Source organism: Lagenorhynchus albirostris, chromosome 9 (assembly GCF_949774975.1).
Source record: "Lagenorhynchus albirostris chromosome 9, mLagAlb1.1, whole genome shotgun sequence".
Classification (NCBI taxonomy): domain Eukaryota; kingdom Metazoa; phylum Chordata; class Mammalia; order Artiodactyla; family Delphinidae; genus Lagenorhynchus; species Lagenorhynchus albirostris.
Window position 1 is genome coordinate 4958386 of NC_083103.1, and position 11421 is coordinate 4969806.

At 58.7% G+C, this 11421-nt stretch overlaps 1 protein-coding gene across 19 annotated transcripts; it reads left to right on the plus strand.

The window, feature by feature from the left end:
- The first annotated feature begins 722 nt into the window (after positions 1–722).
- On the plus strand, positions 723–11421 carry C9H11orf24 (chromosome 9 C11orf24 homolog). Of its 19 annotated transcripts, none has more exons than XM_060158345.1 (7): positions 723–863; positions 1549–2079; positions 2702–2850; positions 3224–3421; positions 7763–7936; positions 8834–9902; positions 11007–11421. In XM_060158345.1, exons 3-7 carry the CDS (start codon positions 2832–2834, stop codon positions 11332–11334), a joined length of 1788 nt encoding a protein of 595 aa, XP_060014328.1. In that variant the 5' UTR covers positions 723–863; positions 1549–2079; positions 2702–2831; the 3' UTR covers positions 11335–11421. The 19 variants fall into 19 exon arrangements, with proteins under 19 accessions (XP_060014328.1, XP_060014326.1, XP_060014331.1 ...); XM_060158343.1 differs by lacking the exon at positions 2702–2850 and having other exon boundaries at positions 1549–1897; positions 8834–9762; positions 9844–9902; XM_060158348.1 differs by lacking the exon at positions 2702–2850 and having other exon boundaries at positions 1549–1897; positions 8834–9231; positions 9340–9902.

Sequence of the window (11421 nt, forward strand, 5' to 3'; positions counted from 1 at the left end):
ATGTGGGATCTTAGTTCCCCCACCACGGACGAACCCGAGTTCCCCTGCATTGGAAGGCAGATTCTTAACCACTGGACCACCAGGGAAGGCCCCCAAAGCCTATACCTAATGAAGGTCAAGTCCCATTTGCTTTCCTCTATACTCCGTTTTGCCCCACTGTTATTCACATCTCACAATTAAGAAACATTCTGTGAGCCTCAGTTTCAGCATCTGTAAAACGGGTGCGAAGCGTGTCACAGTGCTATTGCAGAGTGAAATCACCCAACCAAGCCCAGGTCTTGGCACGAGTAAGCACTCAAAACACGCTGGCGGCCATCCCGACTATGGCTTACTCCCAGCGCAGGCCCCCCCCGCCCCCCGGCTGGATAAAGTCGGAGGGATGAGGGAGGGCATGTGGCAGGGTCACGCCGTCGGGGTAGGTCTGAGATCACCCAGCCCCGGTACCTCGGTCGCTACAGGGCAGTGTCCACAGACTGTGAGACGAGCACCAGGAACCACCACTTCCGGCAGAGACCTGCCCGAAATAGCCGCTTCCAGCCGCTCTCCAGACGTAGCTGGACCCCTCCGCGGTGGGCGGGGCCCTGGGTACAGCCACGCCCCTCGCTTTCGGCTCGCCTCCTGCAGCGCCTGGAGCCGCTGGGCGGCTCCCGGCTTCGGCCGACGCTGCCCCGCCCGCCAGGACCCGCCCTCCCGTGACGTCACCTCCGGGGCGGTCCGGGAGGGGCCAGAGCTGGGGCGGCTGCCCTGAGCAGTCTTGGCTTGCGATCGCGCTGCTCCGGTGCCGGCCACGTCCGCACGCCGGACGGCGGCCGCTTCCCCGCCGCCCGAGGGCCTCCGGGCCGCCGCAGGCCTGCCACGCCCGGGTAAGGGGCCCTCGCTGTTGTCCGTGGAGCTGTTGTCAAGGCTGCCTGAGCCGGCTTGGGGCTGAGAGAGGGAGGTGGAGACAGGAGGAGGGGTGCATGGGAGCACGAGAGGCAGAGGAGGGGGCATGGGGCCACGAGAGGCAGAGGAGCGGGACAAGAGAAAAGATGAATGGGGACATAGAATGCAAGCTGGTGACGACTGGAGGTGAGGAATTGGAGGAGAGGAAAGGACGGAAGGAGTCAGTTGGAGGCCCAGACTCGGAAGGAGCGTGGATGGGAGCCCAAGAGGCGGGAGACAGGAGGAGGGCTTAAGGGGATCCCAAACCAGAGAAGAGACCCGGGTCGCTCCAGTTTGGGAGCGGAGGAGAAGGAAGTTGGGACACTCCCGGATGGGTGGGGAGCTAAAGGGTCCTGCCCGGCCAAGGCTGGGCCCCAGGAAGAGTTACCCTCAAAGAAAGAGTTGGCCCTTTAGGCGACCCAGGCCTCCCCCAAGCCCGCTCTACCTGGGAGGGTGTTGTGCATTTACATTTACCTGCTCGCCTCCTCCAGGTGAGTCCGGGTGGCTAGTTAGTGTGTGGAATTAGCTGTTAGGCTAGTATGAGGAATCCATGGTTTGCCATAAGACATGAATATCTACTTAGAAATCTGCCTTTAATAATGTTGTTGTTTTTTTTTCTCCCTGGAGGAAGCATCTCTAAAATTTCAATACAGATGTTCTGCTTATATGCCAGACTTGCCTAATGGACAAAGGAATGTCAAATCGACCCAGACTGCCAGCAAAAACTAGCCTCTTGATCAGCATTTAGCCTGATACCAAAAATTCCAAAAACCTGGAAGGAAGCGATGTAGTTAAGACGCTCTCCAGTGCTCTGGGTTCCCATCTGCCACAGAGACACTTCCTTTGGACCACAGGACAATGTCTGTATACACAAACCCACAAGTCTGTGTCGCGATACCAAAGTTCAGCCAGGTGACGTGTCAGGGCAGGTATCTGTGGTTTGCCCTGTACTTGCTTCCGCAATTCCTGTCCCTCGGTATGTATAGTTTCTCCAGCTTGGTGTAGGGACTGGGACCACGTTGCCGCTGATAAATAAGTTACTAGTGTGATGGAATGTGGCGGGCAACACTTGTGTTGAGCCCAGGAAAAAAGGAATTAAGCAATTTGGAGAATTGTAATCCAGAAAAAGGAATTAAGCAATTTGGAGTCTGATATCAGGTAACTTGCACACAGCACCCTGCATATAACAAACGGTTTCATAGAAGTTAAAAGTAAAGCCAAGGTTGGGAACATAAGAAATTGGAAATGGGAGATGTTAAGAGGTAGCACAAAGTCAAGGACCAGAGAAGGTCATGAAGTAGGCACCCAGAGCCACATTCTGAGGGTGCCTTTCTAATACAGGGTTGCCTGGCTAGTGGGGTGCTGCCCCTTCCCTGCAGAACTTGTGAGGGGCTGACCCCTGAAAATGGGAACTCCCAGCACCAGCCTAACCTCCTGTCTTTCCACCTGCCCTGCTCTCCTACTCAACACTTAGTCCTTCTTGCTTATTCCCTTCCTGCACAGGGGTCTCTTCTTTCTGAGACCTTGATCTGTCCAGTCACTCTGCACCAGATCATGAGGATAACTGGCCAGACCCTCATTTAAGACTCACTAAAGCCTTTTCAGGGGAGACTATGATTCTGAGTCTTGTTAATGCTTTGTCCGTTGTGAGTCAACTCAGATTAGCACAGGCCCCCACGTGGGAATCTTGACATTTAGAATACGCTGTTGGAAAGCGGAATCAGGACCATACCAGAGAGATGAAGTGACAGCACGAGGGCCTGTTCTTGACTCCGCACAGCGGCCAATTCCTGTCTCTGTGGGAGTGATCACCAGCCCCACTGGCTGAGGGAAGAGACAGTGATGGCATCCAGCAGAGGTCTCCTGAGCGACCAGTGGAGTTTCCTGAGATAGCTTTAGAGAGATGCTCCATGCACACGCTCACCTCATGTATGTCACTGTGTGTGATTGCACACGTGCATGTGTATGATTGCACGTGTACACACATGGCAGTGTGCACGCAGGTGTTGCCATGTGCACGTGGATATGAGTGCGTGTGTGCACGTGTGACCGCATGCATATGCACATGTACCTATGCACATATGCGTGTGTGTTGCTGTGTGTGCACGTGGGCGTGTGTGATAGAGAGCAGGCCCGTCCGTGGTGGTTCTCAGGCATCACCACCTACACATATCTGCCACTCTAGGAGGTGCTGAGTTTCTTTCATCTCCTCCTGAGTTTACACTAGAAAAATGCCTCCCTCCTCACTGGATTTTTCCCCTGTGCTTTTCCTAAGGAGCGTGTATTCTTTTTCAAACCGTAGATGCATCTTCTACCAGAGTGGAGCATCTGCCTGGATCCCACGTGTGCCACAAAGCGTGCCATGGCCTGGGAGTGCCCTTCAAAGCCGTCCTCGCCTCCTGCAGAGCCAAACCTCGCCCGACAAGCGCACAGTGTCAAGCCCTCAGCCCCCCGAGGAAGATGGCCCAGCCTGGGCACACTCCCCGAGCAGCTGCCTCTCGTGAGTGTCCAAAGCCCTGCGGGCAGGGCCACCTGCTCAGTGACAGGACAGTGAGCCCGAAAAGGGCCCCGAGGGGGCTTTGCAGGGACAGGGTGGGCAAAGGAAAGACAGCGAACCTCAGAGGGCCAAGCCGTCCAGTGTGCAGGAGACCCGGTCTGTGGCATTTCGCCGTCAGAGCTTCTGCCTTCTTGGTTGGCCCTGGTGGGGGGTCCCCAGGCAGGTATGGGAACCGTGTGGTCCTCTGGGCCGTCTTCTGTTTCTGTGAGGTTCTCTCTGGGCCTCGTGTCATGAGACCACGATACTATGGGAGCCCCTCGCTGCACGGGCAGGGGTGCTGCATCTCACTGATGCGGGGTGCGGAGGGGGCGCCTCCTAGCAGAAGGGGCCCTGGGAGGAGACCGACTAGAGTCTGTCCCTGGACCAAAAATGGGACGGCCCGTGTCTGTTCCAGGATGAGGGACTGGACGGGAAGGCGGAAACCCATTCAGGCCCTTGAATCAGTTCCTCCTGCCTTAGCTGGAGCATCAGCTCTGAAGCGCCAGAGGCGGGGGTGGCAAACTGTGGCCTGTGGGCCACGTCTGTGCCCGCTGCCTGTTTTTGTAAATAAAGTTTTACCGGAACCCAGCCACACACATCACATACCTATGGTCCATGACTGCTTTCGCAGACTTGAGTAGCTAAGACAGACCGTATGGCCCACAAAAATCTAAAATATCTGCTATCTAGCTCTGGATAGGAAAAAGTTTCCTGACTCTGCTCCGCAGGTTTGTAGTGAGGTGGCAGTGGAAAGCCTGGGGTGCATTCAGGAAGCCCCTGTCAGATCCAGGGCTCAGACTTGGGGAGCATGTTGGGCTCAGTGGTGGCATTTTTAATGCATTCAGTGGACGTGACTGGCCAAAGAGAGAGTCGTTTAAATACACTTATTTACGGAGAGCCCAGCTGCATTTACTTCAGCTAATGTGGGGGGAGTGGGAGCTCTCTGTGCCTGCAACCTCCCTGGTTCAGTCCTTCCCCCTCATGACATTGGTCTGTTTCTTCTCTCCCCACCCCACCCCCTCTGTTTCAGTCAGAACAAAGAATGCCTTTTGCTCTGGAGAAAACAGATGCAAATCTGTGGTTTGTAGGGCTGGGGAACCTTTTTAAACCTGTAAGACACCAGGAGCTCTTATGGACAGTTTTGGCGGGAGAGTGCGCCATGAAGCTAAACTAAAGTTAGTGACTCTCACGAAGGGATTAGAAGCATGGGGGAGGGGAGTGCCCAGCCTTCCAGCAGAGTTTGTGCTCGAAAGGGTTTTTCCAGTCGCGGGGCCACTTTGCAAGAGCCCCTGCTGCTCACAGGAGAAAGAAAGCCACCTCTAGATGCCCCTTTATGCCGCACGGGGACTGCTTGCGCGTGGCCGCCAGCAGGGCTGAAGTGCTCCTCGAGGGGGCCGGGCTGGGCCAGGAACTGCCGGTATTTCACGTGTCTGGCGAGGGTGGGCTTGCAGGGGAGAGGCCGTGGGGCAGCCTTTGAAGGCGGTCTCGCCGTGTTAAGGAGCTTAGGAGTTATCCTGGGAGAGCAGGGGGTTTAGCACTGGAGGCAGCGTCAGCTTTGTGGGTTACAGAGATCTTTCTGGCAGCTGTGGCATGGCAGATGGAGCAGGCCCAGGATGGGGATGCTTGAAGGTGACCCTTGGGGCTGCTGGGAAGCCAGTGAGCCTGCCCTGCTCCGCGGGAGGGCAGCCTGGCCGCAGGGCCGTGGAGAGCAGCAGTTAGCATCCGTGCCAAGGCGAGGAGTCCGTCAGGACATTTCGTTCAGGGTGACCTGAAGGCTCCCTTCCAAGACATTCTGTGGAACCCAAGGGCTTCGCCATGAGGGCCAGGGGAAAGGCCGAGGGCCTAGGGCATCTTCGGGCAGGACTGATTGTGGAGGCACCCCCAGGAGTCGCCAGCCCTCAGGCTCCCAGCAGACTGTGCTCTGCTTGCCCTGTGCCCACGTCGAGTTTGAGTCTCAGGACTAGCCCTCGTTGCACGTGACTGGGCTGTTGTCCAAGGGGACCTGGGCCTCGCAGGTGGCCACGTGGGACTCCGGCAGTTGGGTGGGGCTGAGAACAGGATTAGGGCGCACCCAGGACCGGCAGGGCATGAAGTGATGGGGCACTTGAGGCTACCTGCCCCCTCGGTTCCCCTGTGGTGAGGGGCCTGAGCCTGCCAGCATGTGGGAGAGACCTGGGGTGAGTGGGGAGACCCCGCTGTGTGCTCGGGAAGCCAATCCTGTTGAGGCTCAGCTGCCGTGGCGTCTCTGCAAGTTTCTGCAGTTGCACCGTAACCCTCGGAGACCAGGGCTTCTGCGACCAGGTCCACTTAGCCCACCCTCTGTCCCCTGCTGTGGAACCCCCTTACTGAGTCTCTCAGCCTTCACAGGCCTTGCCCCCTGCATCGCCACCCCAGCTGCCCCTTGCCGGAACGCCTCGCTTGTCACACCCCTGCCTCGGGCCTGCACGGGCTCGCCTCCCCCCACACCAAAATCCAAACTGCCCCGTGGTGGCCTCTCTCTCTCTTGTTTAAGCCCAGGTCTCACTGTGCTGTCCCCAGGCCTCTGGCCCTGCTGTCATCACCTGCTGCTCCTGCCACTTGCCCCCCCACCCCTTTCCCACCAGGTGGATCCCAACCGTCTTTCAGAACGTGGCCCAGGTGTCACTAGCCAGGTCACCTTCCCTGGCCCCCGCCTCCACCCCCACCAGCTGAATTCTGTGCCTCGTGGGCCCTGCAGCACCCTGTCTCGTCCCACCCACCTCTGGGGCCTCTGCATAGAGGACCAGCCTCCACCTGACCCTTCGCAGCCTCCCAGGTGCCATCTCCTCCCTGTTTCCCGACACTTAGTCCCTCTACACTGGCACCAGCCTGCACTGACCTCCCTTCTGTGTCTCCCGTTGGAGGCAGGCTCCCTGGAGGAGGGGGCTGTGCGGCTCTCATCTTTCTGTCCTGAGTGTACTGCCTGGCGCATGAGCAGGCACTCGGGGAGTATTGGACGAAGGGATGGGTGATGGGCGGTGGATGGGTGATGGGTGGTGGATGGGTGATGTGTGGTGGATGGATGGGTGGGTGGATGGGTGATGGGTGGATGGGTGATGGGTGGTGGATGGGTGATGAGTGGATGGGTGATGGGCGGTGGATGGGTGGATGGGTGATGGGCGGTGGATGGGTGATGGGCGGTGGATGGGTGATGGATGGTGGATGGGTGATGGGTGGATGGGTGATGGGCGGTGGTTGGGTGATGGGTGGATGGGTGATGGGTGGATGGGTGATGGGTGGTGGATGGGTGATGGGTGGTGGATGGGTGATGGGTGGTGGATGGGTGATGGGCGGTGGATGGGTGGATGGGTGATGGATCGTGGATGGGTGATGGATGGATGGGTGATGGGCGGTGGGTGGGTGGATGGGTGATGGGCGGTGGATGAGTGATGGGTGGGTGATGGGTGGATGGATGGGTGGGTGATGGGTGGATGGATGGGTGGGTGATGGGTGGATGGGTAATGGATGGGTGGGTGAATGGATGGGTGGGTGATGGGTGGATGGATGGATGGATGGGTGGGTGATGGGTGGATGGGCAGTGGGTGGGTGATGGGTGGATGGATGGATGGACGGGTGACAGGGGGATGGGTGATGGGTGGTGGATGGGTGTATGGATGGATGGATGGGTGGGTGATGGGTGGATGGATGGATGGACGTGTGACAGGGGGATGGGTGATGGGTGGATGGATGGGTGTATGGATGGATGGATGGGTGGGTGATGGGTGGATGGATGGATGGGTAGGTGTTGGGTGGATGGATGGATGGGTGGGTGATGGGTGGATGGGTGATGGGCAGTGGGTGGGTCATGGGTGGATGGTGGATGGGTGGATGATGGGTGGATGGGTGATGGGTGATGGATGGGTGAATGGATGGATGGGTGGGTGATGGGTGGTGGATGGCTGGCTAGGTGGAATCTCTCCATGTGGTCAGCTGTCACGGGTGCAGAGAAGTGCTCTGGGCCCTGCAGAGGCCACAGAGAAGTTGAGGAGGAAGTCTTGGCCCCCCTCTCTGCTGCTCTTTCATACTCTCAACTCTGAGCTGGGATAGTAAGACACATAGTGAGACTGGGTTAAGAAGTGCTATAAACCCGTCAGAGCAGGCACTGGGCGGATCCCTGAACACATGGCTGAGACACTCTTCCTGAATGCTCTTCCTGAATGCCAGGCCCCAGGGGAAACATCTGGCTGGGTTTGCACCCTGGGACCTCTCGGAGCACTCCACAGCCGGCGCGTTGCCAGGCCTGTGCCCCGTGCGTCACTGACCAGATGCCTCCCTTCCTGACCTTAGGTTCCTCGGCCAAGCAGCAGGGAACTGTCAGCAGCCTGAGGAACGGCAGGCTGGGGGCCTCGGGCACCGCCCAGCCTTGCTGCCAGCTCACCTGCAAGATGTGGACAGCCCTCGTGCTCATCTGGGTTTCCTCTTGGTCCTTATCTGAAAGCCACCTGACAGCCCCGCATCCACGTAAGTGAGAAAGCCGTGTGAGTGCTGGACGGGCCTGCAGGGGCCCCGGAGCTCCCGGGGGCTGGGCTGCGAAGGCCACATGGGACCTGGCCTCTGAGCCTTGAGAGGGTGACTTACTTGGCCTCGCAAAATTTCACTCCTTCCATAAACCTCGTCTTTATTGGGGAGTTTGTCGATCCACATGTCACATATTTAGTGGCGCTTCTCCTCTGTGCCAGACACTGTTCTTCTCCAGGAATCCTGCTTTGAATCCGATCATAAAGCCAAGCATTCTTGCATGGTGTGAATATCTGGGCAACGGTTTATCTGCTGTGTAAACCTGGGTGTGTGTTGGATAGGTTTTTTTAATGGCGCATCACACCTGTAATGCGAGAGATGATGATATTTTGAGAACTGGATCAAAAAATGAAGCTCTGGGGGCTTCCCTGGTGGCGCAGTGGTTGAGAGTCCGCTTGCAGATACAGGGGACGCGGGTTCGTGCCCCGGTCCGGGAGGATCCCACGTGCTGCGGAGCGGCTGGGCCCATGAGCCATGGCCGCTGAGCCTGGGCGTCCAGAGTCTGTGCTCCGCAATGGGAGGGGCCGCAGCAGTGAGAGGCCCGCGTACCGCAAAAAAAAAAAAAAAAAAAAATGAAGCTCTGAAGCCCTCATGGGCTTGGGGTTCAGAGAGCACAAAGGAGATTTTAAATCAAAGTGCTGAGCGCCTCTGTGATGGGCTGCGGGCCAGATGTGTGCAGGGAGGAGATGAGAGGGAAACGTGTTTGCCGGGCTAAGAAGCAAGGCACCGCACAGCCTCCCCGGCCAGCCCCACGGGCCGGAAATGAAGACAGTCTCTGACTGATCCACCTGCACAGGGTTGAAGGTGATCGTATCTTTTCCTCCCTTTTCTGACCCTAAGGGTACTCAGTCCTCAACAAGACGCTGGAGAATTCAGAACAAAACTCATCTGTGGAAACCATTACAAGAGTCTTGAATGAAATGTCTGCAAGAATGACCTCGGTGACACCTTCTCCCATCACGTTGACCAGAGGGACTTGGGGAGGCGACCCCACCTCTCCTGCGGTCACAGCAGGGACAACGCACAGGACAGAGGCAGGCGCGTCAGCGACAGCAGAAGGGACCCCTGACGGAGCCACCTCCGGGGTGCCCACGCCGCCTGTCCCGGCGTCTGACTGGCAGACACCGTCCTCACCCCACACGCGGGCGCCTGGCAGCGGCACATTGTCTGGGCCAGCGACGCACACGACACCCACGCCGGCCACGGGTGCTCCCACAGCTGCTGCGGCCCTGGCAAGCGTAAGCGGCCCCTTGGACTCGCACGGTCATCCCGGGCACACCCCCGGCCATGCCACAGCCAGCCCCACGGTGCCCCTGAGTCCCCAAACACTTAACGCATCCACACAGGGCCCCACCGTCCAGGCGCCGACGGGCCGGACTGCGGCTGACGCGGCAAGTAGGCCCGCGCCCACCCTCCTCAACACAACCCCAGAACCCGCCTCCCCCTCTTCGGCTTCCGCATCCACGACAGTGGGGACCACGACCAAGGCCCCCCAGCCGGCTGCCAGCACAGCGCCAGCACCTGCCCCTCACTCCAGCCCGGCCCCCCCGACGCGGCCCAGCCCCGTCACATCCATGGCGGGGGCCGCGGGGCCAGGCACCACTCAGACGCCGGAGCAGGGCGAGCCTGAAGCCGCGCCTGGTCCTGCTTCCGTGGGGCCGACCCCTGCGAGCTCAGGGGACTCCAAGGTGCCAGCCACGGACGCGTGTCAGCTCAGCACCCAAGGCCGGTACCTGGTGGTCTCCAGCGAGCCCCTGGCCCAGTCCCCAGTGAACAGAAGTTTCCTCCTGGCAGTGCTCTTGCTGGGGGTCACCCTCTTCATCACAGTCCTGGTTCTGTTTGCCCTGCAGGCCTACGAGAGCTACAAGAGGAAGGACTACACGCAGGTGGATTATCTCATCAACGGCATGTACGCCGACTCAGAGATGTGAGGGGAGGGCGCTCGGCCGGGCCTGGGGCTGGGCCCTTCCCCTCCTTCCGTGTTGCCTCTGAGGCCAAACCAAGTGCTTCCAGATTCTTTTGGTGCAATTTAGGAGACGTGCCAGTTGCTTAAACACGTTTAATCGTTGTCCGATTAATTCCACGATCACTAAAGAGTTGCTGCTTTTTTCATATTTATTTTTGTAACGATCACGAGCAGGCAGTGATTCTGCCTTGGGGTGGGGTGGGCGGCCCCGGGGTGGGTCCCGACCTGAATTAAAGCAATGACCCTTTCCACTCAGACCCTGTCTCCCCGTTTGTGTGGGCTGCGTCCTGCCCCCCGCCCCCCCCCGCCCATGGCGGCCGGGGAGCCTTTTCGAGATGCATGTGACAGGGTGTGTTCTTGTAAATGTTGAATGTAACACGAGGCCCTGGCCATCTGCTGTGTCTGTGCTGCTCTCCTGGGCTTCGCTCTTAGGCCCAAACCTGCCCCAACCTGGGTGGGAGGAACCCCAGCCTTTGAGGGTCTCTGGCACCGCGTGGAGGTGGGGCCCCTTCCTCTAACCCTCCTTTTTCAGCACTGTGAAGTGGCGGACGCGTGAAGCCTGGTTTGGGCACGAGAGCCGAACGCAACATGTAAACCACACCTGAGCTACACAACATGGCCAGGTCGGCGGGACCTGCCCAGACCAGGCTCTAGGTGACCCCGCACAGCTCATGGTGGGCCCTGGCCGAGTGGAAACCCAATAAGCTGGTGCCGTGGGAGAGTCATTACTAGCACCTCGCTCCAGGTCACCCCGGGACCCAGGGGAGCGCCAGGCCCGAGTGAGCCCAGGGCCCTCTCCTCAGCAGCACGATTGCCCCGGTGCCAGGCCTCATGTCCCCAACAGCCCTCAGCGCCCACACTGTGCTTGTCCTGTGTCACACGCTGTCCTTGTGTTTCATGCACGAAACTCATTCAGCCCTCACCCCCGCCCCAGGAGATCAGGGCTCTGATCCCCATGTTAAAGGCGGGGCCACTGAGGCAGAGGAGACCTAACTTACCCACTGAGGGCCAGAGTCCAGCTCTTTCCTTAACTATTTTGTTTTACAGCCGCCGGGGCTGCACTTGTCATTCTAGCTTCATCTGCTTACCAGCCGGAGGGAGGCAAGAGAGCTGGCGGGCAGCACGTGAGGCTGCGTTCCCAGGCCAGGTATGCAGCCACCAGCCGTGTGACCCGGAGCAAGTGTGGCGTGTTGTGGACTCAGCCGCTTTACCTGGGCGATGGGGAGACTGTCTGTCTGTCACGGCCCCCAGGGGCATGCTGCCTGGAGCGATTCCAGGTGGGGAGTTGACTCCTGCTTTCTCAACTACTCTGAACCCTGAGGAGGAGACCGTTCTACCTGGAGACTCCAGTTTCCCCATCACAGAAATCTCCTGAGCCAGGCCTGCGTGTCCACTTCCTCTTATTGAAATTCTGCCTCCTCCGAAAAGGATTTCAAATGGCACATAATAAAAGACAATGGTA